We start from the raw sequence: 19,221 nt of genomic DNA on the forward strand, positions 1-19,221 counted from the left end.
ACTAATTATTAGTAAAGGATACAATTCTTTATTCCAACTAGGCCTTTAGGAGTTGACAGCATTAAGAAAGTTAGGTATATAAACTAAACTAGGCTAGATCTACAATATTCAAATGTTATAGATTTATAAATTAATGTGAAGGGTGAGGAAACATTTGAAATAAGGAAGTTATTGTGGGTTGATGCTCATGTAGTGTGGTCAGCTTTCAGGTGAGTTGATAGCCTACTCTTTGTTTTGACTAGGCATTTCCATGAGAGGGCAGTGAAACAATTTGGATGGTAAATATCTGTATTATGTAACAATCAATTTTACTTATTGATACTTCAATTGTATTAACAGTAAATATTACGGCTGTAGTAGAGTTAATAAGTGGTTGCCACGTCAATCAAATAATGAAACATAGTTATTGATTATAAATATATTAAAAGCATTCAGTATCAATAAGGTTAACGACCAGAGTATCCAATCAAAACTTAAATGTTTTTAACGGATTTTGATAATCCTCCTGAAAAAATATATATATGGTTTTTTAGGGGGTGAAAATATCAAATAACTGTTTTTTTAAACCTGGATCTTGGCAGTTAAAATTTCCCTATAATGGCAGGCACTATTGTGTTAGTTGTGCACACCCTTATTCAAACCTATGTAGAATGTGTTTTATTGAAGTAAAAGTACACACTATTGTATATTTTTATATTCAGTACGAAATCAAGAACATTTAGTGTATATGTTTTTGGATTAAGTTTAAAAATTGTAATTTAGGTTTTTTAAAATTAGCCTATATAGTTATTTACAATTAATTAATGCCAGCTCTTTTTGTTGTATTAAATAAATAATAATATTGTTCAAAATTAATTAAAACAAAGTAAACTCATTGGCAATGTGGTATTTGAGTAATGGATGCAAATAAAGCGGTGATGAACATGTGTTGTTTGTGTTACAAGTTGTGAAATACGTTTATCCTTCAAAACAGTTAAGAGACAGTGCTCGCCTACGCTGGTCCACCTGCACACTCTCCTTGGCTTGTCCTTTTCTGTAGCGGGTACGGTGGTGGGAAAATAGGGTAATGATTCACAGGGGAGCTAGGTCCTTGGATCTGCGATTATCTGTGGTTGCTGGCCTCTCTGGAGCAAATTCTTCAATCAGTTTTCATATCAAATTCCTATTCAAATTCAATATTTATAATACCCATTTATATCTCGGTAGCATCAAAAATCTGTCTTGAGAAATTATTTCTCTAAAAAAAGGAGTTGCTATGAAAGGGTCAGTAGTCCAGTAGTCTTTTTTTAACCTCTTTTTTAATCTCCCATGAGTAAAACGACAGCCCAAAATGTGTAGATTTCTGCTTCAGAGGCATTGACCCATTTATTGATTTTAGAATGTGTTACGGATCTTACCTGTTGACAGTAATAGTTAGTTTCGTAAACAATGTGTCTCACAAGATGGTTATCAAAGAGGACCTTGAAATAGTCACTTTCAGTGGAATTATTATCAAACTCCAGATTTTCAAAATTTATACTTGATTTTCTGTTGTAAACTACAAATGTTTTATTTGGAAAATTTCTTTCTGCTTTCCGTTCAAATAAATTTTGAGGTCCATACAATAAATTACTTACATGAGGCTCAGTTGGCGTTAACATTTGCAGGAGGATGAAGCTGAAGACGCCTACGCTAGTCTGTAGTTAGAGGAAGAGCAAATATATGAGATAAAACAATGTTAGGCCTAGGAAAAATAGTAGAAGGGGTCACAATGATAAGCTCATTAGGGTTTGAACAAGAAGGGCTAGGTTCTGGTAAGGTTTAATCGGTAGTAGTTGGAATAGAAATTTAGGGCTCAGTTATGGGAGATGTATTTAGAGATGGGCTAGGCCTAACGGGAATGAGTTCTGTGTATTGTATTGTGTTGTGTCTGAGTTCTTGACGCGATAGTCCCATTCGTTATCTATCGAGCTATTTTCATCACTGTCGAAATCACTTTTCTTGTTCATAAATATCTCAGCCAAAAATTCATCTGAAAGTCTTTTGTACACTATTTTACAAACTCAATAACAACACAAACACTTGCACTAACTACAGTCACGCATTTTGCCCAATCAGTAATTACACAAATATCCATGTGTACTCACGGTAAATATCCCAAAACGTTTACAAACATTCAGGTCAACTGGTAACGTAAAAGTGAGGTTACAAAGAAATATCCAGAATTGTACACAAACAGAAATATCATCAGCTGATACTTTGAACTGCTGATTGAATATGGCAGTAAATTGGGTCTAAAAAGAAATAAACAAAATTTCGGCGGTTTATTGTACTGCTGAAGTCATATTACTACTAGACAACATGGTCTGCTTCCAGGGTGCGAAAAAGGCCCTTGAGACTTTAAGATATAGCAATAGGGCCGCTCCATCGAAGAAGAAGAACTGCGATCCAGTGAACGATATAAACTACTAGAGTGTTTCTTATCTATTCCGCTAGATCGCATACGTATTCAGGCGAGAGGTTATTCATCACAAAACATTATTGTGAAAACTGTTTAGTGTCATAGCGCTTCCCTCACAGCTATCGGGATTACTGCGGGTGGCACATAGTGCGCTCCCGAATTCGTTTCAAGATCACTAGTCACATTGGTTTATATATGAAGTTGTTAAAGTTTTATTGTTCTTCATTGTTACTCTAACTAAAGATCCTATGTATGGTGTAAAAACATTGTTTTGCACTTTATCTTGCACTTCTCAGCACCTTCTTCATGGTCATAGGTATCTCGATTTCAATTCATGTGGTAGGTTGTTAAGCATCTTTACTTGTGCGTATAATGGTTTTCTTTCAAACATGGCTGTTCTTTGGACTGGCAGTATACAGTTCGTGCTTAACACATTGTGTGCTGAAACCATACCGATACATTGCGGTACATTGCACCGCACGCAATGTGTTAATTGATGTGTTTATGTATATTACTTTGATTTGAAGGATCTTTAGTCACTCTGAATAGGACAATTTACAGGATTAAGATGGAAGGAATAGTCAGTAGGCCTGATTTTTTTTCATACATCCATGCGGCTGTGTCTAGGCCTAAACCTGCCATGATTCTGTTAGTCTTTTTATGCATTCTAACAACATGACACAGCCTGCCTTCTGAGGAACCACTCTTGGCAGAATCACCAGAGCAAATGTGGCTAACAAAACGTGTGCATGTTGAGTGTCTTTAAATATGTGTTCTTTAGATTTAATTTACAACCATTTCCTTTTAAATTTTTGTTTGAATCTAGAGATTAAACCATGTTTTCTGTTATATGTGGGACAAAAAATCAACCAAACATATTTTATGCTTTATATAACTTGTAACTTACTTATAAAGAACATGTTATCTCAAGATTAGTGGCCAAGAAGATAAAGGATAGGAAGATAAAAAACATTAAAGCATTCCTGGAAACTATTTAAACCACAAAAATATTGTTAAATTATACATTGTTATTCAAAAAGTGTAAAAGACTGTTTAAATAACCCCAAGTTTTCAGAATAATTCCAACTGATTAAATAAAAAATACTATGAAGTTATAATTGATAATTACATAGAATATTATAAAAACAGAAAAATTTATCCTAGTGATATATTTATTGAGTTTAATTTTTGGAGTCTTGTCCCTATTTTCGTGAAATAGTCTTTACATTAAAAAGAAAAATTACAAATCACAGTTTCATTTTTTGAAATATAATTAAATATAGAAGACACCAACTGTATTTTTACAAGAACATGAATTGGTAGCTAAATCAGCAAAAAACTTAAGCGTGCAACGACCAATATTAAAACAAAACTAAAAAGTAAACCAATAGGTAAAAGAGTATGGTGTTTTACTGTTATAAAGGTGTTGATAAACATGAAGTTAAAATCAAAAGTAGGTAAAAAGATGACAGAATGTCAAATACTACAAGTTAGCTAATTGAAGTTATATTGTTGTGTTAAGGTGTTCATTAATAAAAACATATAGTCAATAATAATTTAATTTTTTAACACACAAAATATCCTTTTTATCCTATCCATGTCATGTCAACTACTAGGTTTTAATTCTTGTTTTTAATACAAATTTGTAAAATAGAATGTGAAGCACATTGTCTCTATCAAAACAACTTTACAATACTTCTAGTGTATTTTTAAGAAAAGAGTCAACAGATTTAAGATAAGTCCTAATTTTTTAAAGACAAGAGAATTACTGTAAGTTATAATTTATAGAACATTTTAGTAAAGTTTTAAGTTTAGTTTTTCTAGTATGCAAATTGTAGTAATTCTCTGCAATAACTGTACAGTTATTGATTATATATAATATGCAAGTATTTATATATATGATATATATTATATATGCAAGTGAGAGATCCGGGTTCGACTCCCGGCGGAAGCAAGTACTTTTTGCGATTCAATGTTTATTGAAATTAAATAAGGCTATTGCCATTTATAAAGTTTAACGTAAATAAAAGTCATTTGACAGTTATTTGGTCTTCAGATCATATGTTAGTTTGCTTATTTAAACGCATATGTGACAGATACAGCCCAAATACAAAATAATTGAATCGGAAAAAGTAAGCGCTCTGTGGTGTAATGGTAGCACATTCACCCGGCAAGTGAGAGATCCGGGTTCGACTCCCGGGCGGAGCAAGTACTTTTTGCGATTCAATGTTTATTGAAATTAAATAAGGCTATTGCCATTTATAAAGTTTAACGTAAATAAAAGTCATTTGACAGTTATTTGGTCTTCAGATCATATGTTAGTTTGCTTATTTAAACGCATATGTGACAGATACGGCCAAATACAAAATAATTGAATCGGAAAAAGTAAGCGCTCTGTGGTGTAATGGTAGCACATTCACCCGGCAAGTGAGAGATCCGGGTTCGAATATATATAAACTTCATATAATATTATATAAAATAATATATAAAAATATATATAAACTTCAATTTTTTTTACTGTTGAAACATATTAATGTTAAGGCTCTTATAACATCAAGAGACAATTACAGGTGTTGTAAAGATAAAATACACTAAAAATAATAATTCAACAAATATTGAAAGAAGTTGCATAGTAATCCTCTGTCTGTATCTACTATTAAGTTAAGAATAAAGTTAAATTTAATCTTTACAAGGGTTTGTAATAATCTGAGTTTGAATTTAGGTACTATCTCGAAGGATATTTTAATTAATTAGAAAATTACCCAAATTAGTTCCATCCGCCACACGTTCGAAAAGTGCTGTAGGTAATGTATATTTAAAGCAATAAAAAAGAGTAAACTAAATAAGTTTAGTCTTGGTGAAAAAACTGAAGATTTTAATGCATGGTAATTTTACATCTCCACACATCCTGTGCATCGCAATGGATAATACAATGAGAAAATTCAAGTATGTTACTTATCTGATTACAATCCTCTAATTTATTATACATTTTTAATATGGATATCATGAAGATCTTTAGAAACTGGTTATGACTTTTATTTAAATCTAGTGGTTGTCAATTTCCTGCTTGGTGTGTACATCTTGCATCTGTTTAAGTTGAAGTATTTTAATGCAATTGCGTACATGTTAATTTGTCGAGTCCTATCATTGTTTCTTCAGTGTTTGCCAATCTCACTTACTCCGCACTCTTTCAGTACCTGCAGTCTGGAGACAATGGTATCATTGTCAGTGACTACTGCATTCCATACACTCATTTGTAAACATTTCTGTTTCCATAAAATTAAGTTTTAGCTGTTCGTGTTCACACAACATTATTGAATGATTCATTGGCTTTTACGTTCTGGCATGCTAACACTTGATAACAAGTCTCTATTGGATAAATCTTTGTAGATTGGTTTTATAGCTTCCACGATTGGCTTTGGTGTTGGCTTATGTCTGTACTGGCCTTCAGTTCCATTGTTCTTTGCCTTTTAATATGTACACCATACTAAGTGTATGAAAGGATAGTCAGCAAAGTCACAAATACTTCAAAACACGCCACTGTAAAATATTTAAAATATATTTTTAGTGCTTATACGCACATTCAATATGTGTTAAATTGTTTACAAGAAACTAACCTGTTCAAATAAAACAAATTTTTAATTCATTTTTTTTTTAGTCTCCCCTTAAGACAAGCTCTGATAACTTGTGGTAATAATGCTTGTTTAAAATTGTTGAACAATAAACTAAGCAAAGTAAAATTCAGCCCAGTCTTAAAAATTACAGTTAGGGCCTGTCTGTAAAAGTAAAACATGATATAAAAGTAGCTTGTATTTACAATAACAGCCAGTGATCCCCTTTAATTTGATATGTTATTATTTAAAATGCTGAAATACATTGGCTGACAATCCACAGATATTGTCCAGGCAAGATTTTGAAGATCAAACCTAATTAACGAAGTGGTTAATATAAACTGTTAACACCTTGAACTGTAAGAGAGTATAATTGTAAAAACTTTTTAGGTTAAATTGATGTTGTGACTGTTCTAAAAAAATACAAATAAAGAGATTATTCTGTTTTCTGTCATGTACAGGATGGATATTTGGGAGGTTTATAATATTGTATATTACAGCTATCAATGAATTATTATGGGGACTATACTTAAAAATTGCACAACAGTTTTATATTGGTTTATGTGATTGTTAATCCTCCCAAGTGGCAAGATCGGATGTTACTGACTTGCCATCACTTTACTTGTATATGCAATTTAACATATTAAAACTAAGTAAAAACCTTGAAATATGCATGCCGATATGTTGGGTATCATCTAAACTAAATTATTTATTCTGTGTAAATTTAAAAAAATGCTAAATATAAAAAGTATTGTTCAATGTTTTGTGAGATGCTGCAATCATGGCAGCCATTATGTAACTTGATAGTTGTTGAAACTAGTTTTTTAGAAAGTATTGTTCATAAGCGGGTTTGGTTGGTACTGTTGGAAAGAGTATCTAAAAGCTATCCTAATCTGTCCATTATAAGAATCAAGCATACAAATATTTTATAGATTAATATGTTTTTAAAAAACGAATTTCAGTACTGTAACATTTTCATTTTATAGAAGTCAAATACTGTATTACATACATAAAACAGATGTTTTGATATTTATATAAAATAGTAATAGAAGAACTATAGTTTACGGCAATCTGGATTAGGTTTCAAGAACTATAACCCACTGATTTTTAAAATTCCGATTCTTTCTGACTGCTGTTTATTTTATTCCATTCTACCCCGGCAGTTTAGAGTACGTGCGATTGTTGTTTTGTAATCGTGTTGTTAGTGTTGTGATGATAATATTTAGATTGTGTTGTTTTTATTGTAAAAGGCTTTTAATGAGTTGAGATAAGTGAAATATCTAACAACTATTAGTATAATAATTCAGTTTAATAATTTGTAAAAGTTATGTAATAAGTAAATGAAAAGTTTTAAATGTTAGGACTTTTTTCGTGTCATCAAATTGTGTTTTTATTGATTTAATTTCTTTATTAATTAATTTAAAATTGTTATAGTGCATTCAAAATTTACTCTGTAAACTTTGCTATGTTCTTTTCTTATTTTTCACTTATTTGGTAAAAAATATATTACAATATGTAAATAATTTTTGTTGTCCGTTTGGTACAAAACTTTCAAGAATACAGGGTTCAGGCCACTCTGCCACAATCTCTTGTGGTTTGAACCGTTTTACAAATAGAGATGCAGTAAACTGTAAACACTAATAAATCTGATACAGCGAAATAATTTTTGTTACGTTTAAAATAAAGGTGTGTCAGAAAATGAGGGTCACAAGTTCAAATCTTTAAAATTTAAAATAGCAAGATAGGTCATATGCTACACCATTTTAAAGGTCTTTGAATTCTGAGCAATTTGGTATAAATATTTTGAAAATATCTTAGGTCTTGTCCAAATGGCAGAGTTCTTAGAAATTGTTGAGTTTTTTTTCTGTGGTACTTTTATATTAAAATTTGCGAGTGGCAATTTTTTATGTTTGAAAAAGCACACAAGATAACTTTTGAACAATATGTTGTCTGAATAATTTTGCTAGTTTTTACTTTTGAAAGGTTAATTTTGATTTTGGTACAGGTAAGAGTAAACTTTTGATTATTCATGACAATGAGGTATCTCTGCAACGATTAACCTGAATCTCTAAATTATTAAAAATATGACTTATTATTAAATGGCTTGATGTGATTTGGCTTGACTGGACAATGTGGTTTTTAAACTGTTGCATTATTATGATGATTAGGTTGTTCTCCAAGCCATGTAGACATTATAATTTTGTCCTTTGTTTTAGATGTCATATTGCATTGGCTCCTTGCAATTTCGTAGTTTTCCACAATTACCTGTAGCTAGTTAGTTAATCATGTTATTAATAAATGTTTGTAGTTTTCCTGTAAAATGTAAACATTAAAACTTAATGTTAAATCAGGTTATGTGTTTACGAATGTTAACATAACTCTTTGGAAATATTATTATGTTAACATTGTTCTCTGTTTAATTTTGTTTTTCATCTAAAACTGACACTGTAGATTCTAGCTCTTGATTTTCATGTATACATAAACTATAATGATAGTAGCAAATGTCTTAACTTGTTTATTTAAATTTTTATACTGTATTTCTTGTACATGGCTTGAATACTAATAACTATAATTTAGGGTTAATAGACAAGATACTCTAATCAATTTACTTTATTTCAGATTGCCAGACAGAGAAGAAAAAATGTTATCTCGAAAAAAGTAAATGAAACATCTAAAAAATAATGGGAGCGTTCTTGGACAAGCCGAAAACAGACAAGCACAATGAGCACGGTTGTGGGAATGGGCTACGCTACGGTGGTGTGGCCAGCATGCAAGGGTGGCGGGTGGAGATGGAGGATGCTCACTGCGCTATCACAGGGCTGAGCCAAGACCTACAGGACTGGTCATTCTTCGCCGTGTTCGACGGGCATGCGGGTGCCCGCGTGTCAGCCCATTGCGCGGAGCATCTTCTGGAGTGTATCATGGGGACAGAGGAGTTTCCGCCAGTCGGACGTCATTAAAGGTATCCGCTCGGGGATTTCTGAGCCTGGACGACCGGATGAGGGAGTTGCCGGAGTTGGCGAGTGGAGAGGACAAGTCGGGGTCGACAGCCGTGTGTGCGCTCATCTCGCCACGGCAGGTGTTCGTCGCCAATTGCGGCGACTCGCGAGCAGTGTTATGCCGCAGTGGTCGGCCTGCCTTCAGCACCCGAGATCACAAGCCGATCCTGCCGAGTGAGAAGGAGCGCATACAACGCGCTGGTGGCACAGTAATGATACAGCGGGTGAACGGCTCACTGGCAGTGTCACGGGCACTGGGAGATTATGAGTACAAGAATGTTGAAGGCCGCGGACCCTGCGAGCAGCTAGTTTCACCCGAGCCCGAGGTTTTCGTCAAGGATAGGGATGAAGAAAATGATGAATTCCTTGTCTTGGCTTGCGACGGAGTCTGGGATGTAATGACCAACGAGGATCTTTGCGATTTCGTCCGATCAAGACTCGCAATCACTGATGATCTCGAAGCAATTACAAATCAAGTCATTGATACATGCCTCTTTAAGGTAAGAAATCAGAAACTCTTTATTACAATATCTTTGAGAAATGTATAGTGTCAATTTACAATAATTTCATGTTTGTAATATTTACAATAATAATGTATGCACACGAGTACATATAGTTTATAAAGTTAAAATGCAAGGTTTCTTTTTTTTACATCTTCCCAGTGCAAGTATTCTTCCATTGTGTAGAAGGATCTTGAAGTCAGCCATTCAGTCAGCGATTTCTTTAGTTTCTTCCTGTGAGAATCTTCATTTCTGCCGGTAGTAGGTTAAACAGCTTCTGGCCTGCATATGACGGTTTCTTTTGGTACAGTGTGAGATGGTGTGCCGGTAGATGGTAGTCTGGTGCTGTAGTTGTGGAGTTCGGCTGCTCGAGGTAAGTTTTTTCCCATCAACATGTAATATAACTTCCTGGATATAGAGGGATATCACAGTCATAATTCTAAGGTCTGTTAAAGATCCTTTGCAGGTGTCTCTTGGTCCCAGGCAATTTAGGATCTTCATCGCTTGCAGAATTCTTTGTAGGTTCCCGTGAGATGTTTCCTCCCCAGATAGCTATGCCATATCGTGTGTGTGTGTTTCAAATCAACAAAGTATGTTTATTTTGATTTTTCAGTATTGCTGGTGGCTTTTATTCATAGATGTAAAGGCTTTTTACATGTAATGTATTCATTTAGGAACATACTCTTCTTTCTCTATCATAGTTTATTTTTATTTCACATGTAGAGTCAATGTTGGTGTTATATTTTGAGGATATCGGAGTCTGCAAACCACTCAATTTTAATGAGCAAAACTGGTGCATAAGACCTATTTTACAAATTATAAGGAGAGAATCCTCTAGGTAATTGTCTACAGTGTTTAGAATTATGATGTTGCCTGTTTTGATGGGCTATGAGTTGTCTGCATTCATTAGACAAATCACTATTGTAATCCACACGACAATAGACCGATGATATTTAAGGCGGTGTTGCCATATCGCTGCTGACCGCCAGCTGTTCCACCTATGATTGCTATGGTCACATGTTGACCGCTTCATTTACATGTTGTCTGCAAAACAAAGGGGTGAAATAAAATGTTTGTTTATTTGTTTACGGTAATAGTTGATGATATTTGTTTATTGCAACTTACTTCAACACGGGATAAGTAATTTTCCGTAAATTTTGAATTGGCAGCTGTATTGGTGAGGGAAAAGTAGCGAGGGAATTAAGACTCACCAACCATCATCGGACTATTTTCCTGGGCTGCTGCATTATATTTTACTGTTAATATCACCACCAGACAGGAGTAATCTACAGTGTACTTAATTACTACCTCAAATTATACATGAGCCCATTATGTTTTTTTAAAACAAATTTCCAGGCACCAAATCAAGGAGAAAATTAGTTGTTTTATGTTTAAAAAGAAATGTTATTGTTAAATTTGATATAAAATTATAGCTGAATTAGTTTTACCTCTGTCATTTTATTCTGCCTACTTATAGTATTGGGCTGATCTGTAAATAAAAAGTTATCTTCGCTTGTGTCTCAAAGAACAAATAAAATTATTGATCATCATCAAATAAGCTCTCAATGTTTTAGGTCAGGTATTGTTTGTTCACCGACCACAGTTTGGCTTTGTTTTAGAAGTATATATCTGATATCATTACTCGTCCAATATCTAAAGTGACACTACAGTAAAATGAAATCTCAATAATAATTTCTCAATAGCTCACTCAAGACTAATCTTGTTACATATATTGTGTAATTATATAATAGTTTAAGAGTTAATACATTTAAGGACTGAGGTTCTAATTCCCTCTCTAAAAATTAACTTACTTTACAATTGTTATTGTTAAATAGATTTAATTCATAAAGGGTAGAGAAAATTTAAATAGCTATTGTTAAATGTTCAGAAAAAAACGAATGTGACTTTTAGTGATCTGCATGGTGTACAAACATTGAAATGTTAAAACAAGATGATTAGTCTTGTTGTAAGGAGAACATTTCTGAGTCTTTCAATAGAAAGGTTCTCATCAGTTATATTTTTTATCCTTCTTTTAAACTGAAATTCCATATGCTCTTGAACAGCCAATCTTGGGGGTTCTACTTAGTGTATTGTTTTAAAATAATTTTTAATTAACTTATATCAAATATAAAGTTTATGGCTTTTATTATTTTACAACATATTGGGATTCAAGATGTGCAATTTATTTATGTGAGGTTAGCCTTTGACATGTCACTTAAATGACAAGCTGCTTGAGATAAGTATAACTTCTAAATACAGAGTGACTTTATATAACTGATAAGTTGTCAGTTCAGTCTTATGAATTGTTAAGTCATGTACTATATCTTAACTCATGTACTATTTCAAAATAATTTGGATCTGAATGAAAAATATCAGAAATGTCTGGTGCAGCTGCAATTTAAACAGTAAGTTGGTTTTTATTTTTATTTTTTTTTACTGAGTAAAATCTAAAAAAAAGGACAATGTAGTTTCCTCTATTTCAATTTGAAATTATAAATTAAAATTAGATTAGAAGATGGAATTCCACACCATTTACAAAACAATTTAATCCTAATCCTAATACAGACTACTCGTTTTAATAATAACTAATAAAATAATAACCCTTATACGATGTTAGGGAAGTCTCCGTTTGTTTTCAACACTTCCTTAAAAATGTTATTTCTACAGGCAAGTTTGCACGAGTATGCCCAAGCGTGCTTGTAATGTATACGCGCCCTTACATTTGCTGTTCTTGCTTGTACTTAATACAAATTGTACAAAAATATTAAATATGTTGGGAGAACATGTCGATATTTTCCATGAATGTGTAAGTGAAGACACAAGGTCGAGCAAGATTTACATTGGGTGGTCCCAAGATAGAGCCCTGGAACACCCCTAAGTTAATTGTTTAATATTTCTGAGAAGAAATCCTGTTCTCGAGTCACATTTATGCATCTGTGGGATGAATCTCTAAGCTTCTCAGCTTCCAACGTGTCTGACATCATCCTAAAATATTAATCATCATCCTAATATATTATTTGGATAAAAACTAAAATATTTCTTTCATTACAATTTAATTTATTTTCTGTTTTATTTTTAGAATATAAAATAATGAACAAAATACTCTTATTGTTTAATTAAAACCATGATTTAAATATTTAATTCTTTTATAATAATGTCAATTTAGTATTTTTATATACTAGTACATTTGAGTATAATATGTAATTTAGTTTAGTTGCCTATATGGATCATTCTTTACATACAATAAACTTAAGTATGATAATAGTATATAAATTATTAAGAGATGTAATAATAAAAACTTATATAACAACAAGAAAACAAATAACTAACTCAAGCAGCAAAATATATGTGTGTACATGCATATGCATATGTACCTCATTCCTTTTTTAGTCAGTAATCTACCAATTCATTAAAACAATTTTTTTTTTCTCTACCCCTAGAAAAGTTGTAAGGCTTTTAGGGTCTTTGATGCTTTGAAAATTTTGGAGGAATTAAATTAAAATTTAAACTTGTAAAACATACAGGTCATGAATGTTTCCATGTTGAGCATCTAGTTTTCACTTAATGTCTAAAGAAATAACTGTGGAAAAGGGAAAATGAATTGCATCAATTTCAACGAGGTGCTCTAACAAAAATTTTGGAGCAGTGCCTATTATAGCTTACTGACCTCTTTTCCATTATTGTGAACCTGTTCTAATAACTGTGAATTTTCTGAGCTGTGAGGGGAATTAGATGTATTGACATTCTCCTCATAATTAAGACAATTTTGTGGAGATATTTTGGTTATTCGCTGAAGCGATGACCTTAATGTTACAGGGAAGTAGAGACAAGATGAGTATTGTGCTAATTCCATTATTGTGAATTTGTTCTAATAACTGCAGCTTTTCTGAGCTATGAGTCGAATTAGATGTAATGACATTCTCCTCATAATTAAGACAATTTTGTGGAGATATTTTGGTTATTCGCTGAAGCGATGACCTTAATGTTACAGGGAAGTAGAGACAAGATGAGTATTGTGCTAATTCCATTATTGTGAATTTGTTCTAATAACTGCAGCTTTTCTGAGCTATGAGTCGAATTAGATGTAATGACATTCTCCTCATAATTAAGACAATTTTGTGGAGATATTTTTGGTTATTCGCTGAAGTGATGACCTTAATGTTACAGGGAAGTAGAGACAAGATGAGTATTGTGCTAATTCCATTATTGTGAATTTGTTCTAATAACTGCAGCTTTTCCGACCTGTGAGGCAAATTAGATGTAATGACATTCTCCTCATAATTAAGACAATTTTGTGGAGATATTTTGGTTATTCGCTGAAGTGATGAACTTAATGTTACAGGGAAGTAGAGACAAGATGAGTATTGTGCTAATTCCATTATTGTGAATTTGTTCTAATAACTGCAGCTTTTCTGAGCTATGAGACGAATTAGATGTAATGACATTCTCCTCATAATTAAGACAATTTTGTGGAGATATTTTGGTTATTCCCTGAAGTGATGACCTTAATGTTACAGGGAAGCAGAGGCAAGATGAGTATTGTGCGAATTCCATTATTGTGAATGTGTTCTAATAACTGCAGCTTTTCTGACCTGTGAGACGAATTAGATGTAATGACATTCTCCTCTTCATTAAGACAATTTTGTGTAAATATTTTGTTTGTTCACTATAGTGAACCTTAATTTCGTCAATGTTATAGGGAAGCAGAGACAACATGAGTATTGTGCTAGTCACCTTCCCTGCAGCTCCCTTGCCTTCTGCGGAGGCCATCCAACGCGAGAATGAACTTGAAGCCACAATAGAGAGGAGGATAACTGGTACGTATTTCATTATACTCCAGAGAAAGAACCATTTCAGACTTCAAGTCTAAAATCATTGAGCTCATAGTTTACAGCTCTGATAGTTATTCAAATAAGTATAGTAAAAAAAAACTAAACCTGGTAGTTATCCATTAAAAAACTTAAGACACCGATTCAAAGAAATAAACAGAGCTTTTAAGTAAATCTTTCAAGTAAAAAAAAACCTTTACAAAATGGATAAGTACATTGTAGTGAACATAGTTAATTCTGAAAGAGGCTGTTTAATACTCCTGACTATCAAATAGTATAGTTGCTCTGATTCCTGATGGTATGTTAAATAAAGTCTGCTATTAAAGGGTTTGGTAGTCAACGTATTGTCATCATTCTCTTGTAGTGCATGATGTCAGTTGCTAAGAAAAAGAGAAAGAGAACTCTTTATTCATGAACATTGAGCACAGAATATTTGTCTCATCATAGAATATTAAAAAGTCCAAATTGGTCACATTACAAGAGAAGAAAATTTAAACAAGAGGGCAAAAATTAAAGGTCACAGATGCAACATAATTTCTCTATAGTGTAGATTGACTTGTTCACCAGCCAGTCATGTAGTTGTCTTTCCCACCAAATAGTCAAAACTTTGACTTGATTTCAACACTTGGACTTGTTTGTGTGTAACCCTTATTGTAAGGTGTGCTAGTTAAGATATTAAATATGTTTTGTTAAAGGAATAGCAAGAGTATAAATGCAGAGACATGAATATGCCTTTGACCCTCAAAGTTCTGACTATAATCACTTGTAGTTATACACATTTTTCAGGAAGCAAAAAATGTTAAAGTAAATAATAAGTACATAAAAATTACTAGTTGTAACGTACTATACATATTTTTTTCAGTAAAAGCTACAGAATAAGAAAACAATTATCACACTTACTTACCTTTCATGTTGAAGTTTTAAACTTTTTTTTAGTTTTCTTAGATTTAGCACAGCACTTTACTAAACACACTCAAATGACAATCCAAAAAATTCAAAATAAAGACAAATTTATTACTAATTTGATATATATATATATATATATATATATATAATATATACACAACTTGCACATGTATTTTTAAGAAATAACATAGAAACAAAACATGTGTTGTGTTTACTTGCCGAAAAGCTCTCAAAATCTGGCAAGGTCAAACAATTACTTCCAACAGATAAGTTTCAAGAAAAAAAAAACAATAAAGACGGCATGTGGATAATTTAATAGTGTTTGTTTTTCTAGTTATTAATATTTAAAATACATTGAGAAATATCATGAATTATCGATGTTATATCCTAAACAGCGATCTAACCTCGTGTAAGCGCGATGTTGGCACTATTCAGCGACTTTCTGATATTGAGTAACACAGTGTCAGCACTTTTAGGGTTAAAAATGGAAAGTAAAAAATCCAAACAAAAGAAAACCCTTTCACACAAATATGTTATTGTAAAATTATTGGTTCATTTGAAGCTAGATTTATATTGTTCATCACTTGCTTTTATCCAAAATGAAATTAAGTTAGAGGTTTTAAATTCAGATTTCAGTCTAGAATCACAGTAAAGTTTATTCTTTTTCACAAGGTGTCTTTAAAGGATTGTTTCTGTGTTTGCATCAGTTGTCTTTGTTGCTAAGTTGTCTTTGTGCGTGCAGAACATCATGACCGCAAGTGAACTGATTGATAAGTCATCTCCCTTTTTCTGTCCTTTTTTCTTAACACTGAATCTGGTAAAAAATACGTCACATGTCAGACTCGACGAGCTCCTTAGTCCAAATATAATTAAGCTCTATAACATGTTAAACAGTATTCCCCAAAAAAGATTTTTGTGTGATTATTTAATTTACTTGTGATTTCATTTTCTTCACCCAGAATATGTTTTAAAAAGGCACTCATCCAGTGTCGTACCAGTGGATCACGATCCATTGTTTGGAAACCACTGTTCTAAAATATTTTTAACCTTTTGCGCTTGAAAGGCGAGCAGCACTGGCCACACCAAGATTGCAGACAGCTCGCGTTAGTTTTGCCGTAGTTTATCCTTGCAACTCAGATGGCCAGTACAGATGTCCGCACTACTTTCGTTGACAGCTCAGCGGCCATATTTGTTGTTTGCCTCCCCAGATTGGAATTATTTTTCAATATCCTCTGCGTTATTTGCATATTAATTTAAAATGTTTAAAAAAGAAATAAAAACTAATTTAAAATTTATTTTTAATGAATTTTTCTAATACAAAGGTAAAGATACATTTGGGAAATTTAACTGTTATACGTATATTGTTACAAAGATATGTAAATAAAATATTATAAAGTAGGCATTTACAGTTATGTTATACTCAGACATGAACTATTTTACATTTTTCTCAGTCTTTACATTTTTTTGTACGGAATAAAACATTTAAAAATACACACCTATGTGTAGTCAAGAATAGTTAGCACACGTCTTCTTGTAAACTTTTCTAGGTTTCTATCCCTTCTATCACTTCAGTGTACAGGCCCACTATGTGTCATTCGTCTTATTTGCACAGTCAATGTTTAGAAAACAAATATAGGCTAATTAAAAATTTACTCTACCTACAAATTACTTTAAAAAACAGCTGTTTGATAGGTTTCAGCACTAACCATTCAATAGACAATAGACAATAGACAATTGCTTTATTTTCGTATTCATTAAGAACAGAAATGGCGTCAAATATGATAAGACATATAGTCAATTAATTCTAGATAAAAGTTGCTAACTACATTAACAATTAACATGTTTAACTGACACAGTTTAGGTAGCTATTTCTTTAAAACATGATAAAAGTTTTACCAAAATAACAATTACAAAATACACATATAATTTACATAGTTACATTGGTTATATTCTTGAACTCTTCAACACTATATATTGTATATATTGACCTTCCAACAAGCCACTTAATAAGTCTTTTCTTCAGAACCTGCGGAGTGCTGGTTTTGAAGTTCTTCGGAAGCATATTATAAAGCTTCGCTCCAGCTCCGCTCAAGCTCCAGCTTCGCTCCATTCATTATAAAACAAAGAGAATATTAGAAAATAACAGCTATGTTTAATGGCCAGTGGTGCTGGCCTTACGAGCTATAGATGTATTATATTTTGGCCAGTACAGCTGGACATATGAGCTAATATAATATTCCGGCAAAAATTAGCACACGCTTCCAACAAAATGGCAGCGGCCATATGAGCTCCGAGGACAAATTATAAATACTACCTTCGAGTGTATAGGGTTAGAAAAAGCAGGAAAAATGGCCTCTCTATAGAAGTTATTCCGTTAACAGTATGAGTTAGTAAAAGGGTTTTATTGTTATAACATTTCATAAGAATACTCCCTCATAAATTAGTAACTTACTATGTTGCTAACTAATTTTTCTTTTCAGAAATATTGAACCAAACCCAAGGTGAAAACAACCAGGTCGTGGTATTCTCCCAAGTGTTACATATGCTGTCTGAGGAAGATATCATCGGTTTGCCCCCCGGAGGAGGACTCAGTGCAAAGTGAGTGGTATTAAGTACTATACAGGGTATAATTAAGTCCTGATACGCCTGGATATATTCCAAACGGATTGATATATCGATGTAAAAACTTCATACCTATTAAAATGCTTTTATGAACCTTTTGAAGGATAAAGTATTTCCCCCCATTTTTAAAAGGGCACGGGGGGGTCACTTGAAAATTTCAAATTGCAACCCCCTATCTTGTGACGTACCATTTGAAAGGTAAATTCAAAAGAAACACGATGACATGAAAAAATTATCTCTAGGGCGATCCTAGCAAAAGTTATGGGCAAACAACCCCTTACATGAGAGGTTGTGGTAGAAAGGACTTTATAGTCCTAACTTCGCCTCCAATAAAGACATTTTTCATCTAATTCTTTTTACATCTAAGGGTGTAAATTGTGTCCTGATACGCCTGAATATATTCCAAATAGATTGAAATATTAATGTACAACCTCACCAGACTTATTTAATTAATTTCACCCCCCTTTTCAAAGATTTTACATTAATATCGCAATCCGTTTGGAATATATCCAGGTGTATCAGAACTTAATTTACACCCTGTATAGTGGTGTACAGCTATTAGTATCAATAGAACCATATTTTACTTACAGCTCTTTTTTTGTACAGCTGTTTTCTATGTCCAAGTATCGTTGTGCATCTGTCTATGCGTGGATGTCCACTTCTCGGTTAAACTCATTTTTGTTTATCTCATAATTTGTGTAGTTGCATAAGTATGTCCTGTATAAGAATATACGTCTGCGTATGTTTATATCATGGCTATGGGTGGTTTGATATTTTCAATTAACCAGTCCTAGTGGGCAGATTTGCTTGAATGGTAACAAAATTATTTAGTGTATTATATTCCCAGTGATTTGAATGATTAAAGAGGCAAGAAGCCAGGATAATAGCAGGCTTATCTTTTATCACATCAGGGGGATTTTCTTCTTCTTGTCCATAGAGTATGTTCTTTTTAATGTTTCTATGACGAAGAAGAAGAATATCTTTACAGTCTGGTAAAGGTCTGCTATTCCTATTGTATCTAAATTATTTAGTGGCTATTTAGTTATAGTAATATTTAGTTATTATTATTGGTTATTATTTTACTGGAATTGGTATAGAATTCAGAATTGAGACCAAATTTTGGTATCTGAATCAGAATTTATTTTTTTGCATTGGTCCATTCCTAATAACAATTGTGATAGTTTTTTTTTTTCTAATCAGGCTTATATTCTTATATCTTAGTAATGAATAGCAGGAATTGGAATACAATTTGGAATCTTGACCAAAATGTTTGGTAGTGTAATCAATTTTTTTTGAAATCGGCAAATTACTAAA

At 32.6% G+C, this 19,221-nt stretch overlaps 1 protein-coding gene across 1 annotated transcript in view; it reads left to right on the forward strand.

The window, feature by feature from the left end:
• Positions 1-19,221, forward strand: part of LOC124353162 (protein phosphatase 1B-like) — a 40,021-nt gene that overhangs the window by 682 nt on the left and 20,118 nt on the right. Inside the window, 4 exon segments of the mRNA XM_046803029.1 lie at positions 8,671-9,000; positions 9,003-9,550; positions 14,250-14,367; positions 17,766-17,883. Coding sequence (XP_046658985.1) covers positions 8,733-9,000; positions 9,003-9,550; positions 14,250-14,367; positions 17,766-17,883 — 1,052 coding nt within the window. The 5' untranslated portion in view covers positions 8,671-8,732.

The sequence above is a fragment of the Homalodisca vitripennis genome, chromosome 1 (genome assembly GCF_021130785.1).
Source record: "Homalodisca vitripennis isolate AUS2020 chromosome 1, UT_GWSS_2.1, whole genome shotgun sequence".
NCBI classification, from domain to species: Eukaryota; Metazoa; Arthropoda; class Insecta; order Hemiptera; family Cicadellidae; genus Homalodisca; species Homalodisca vitripennis.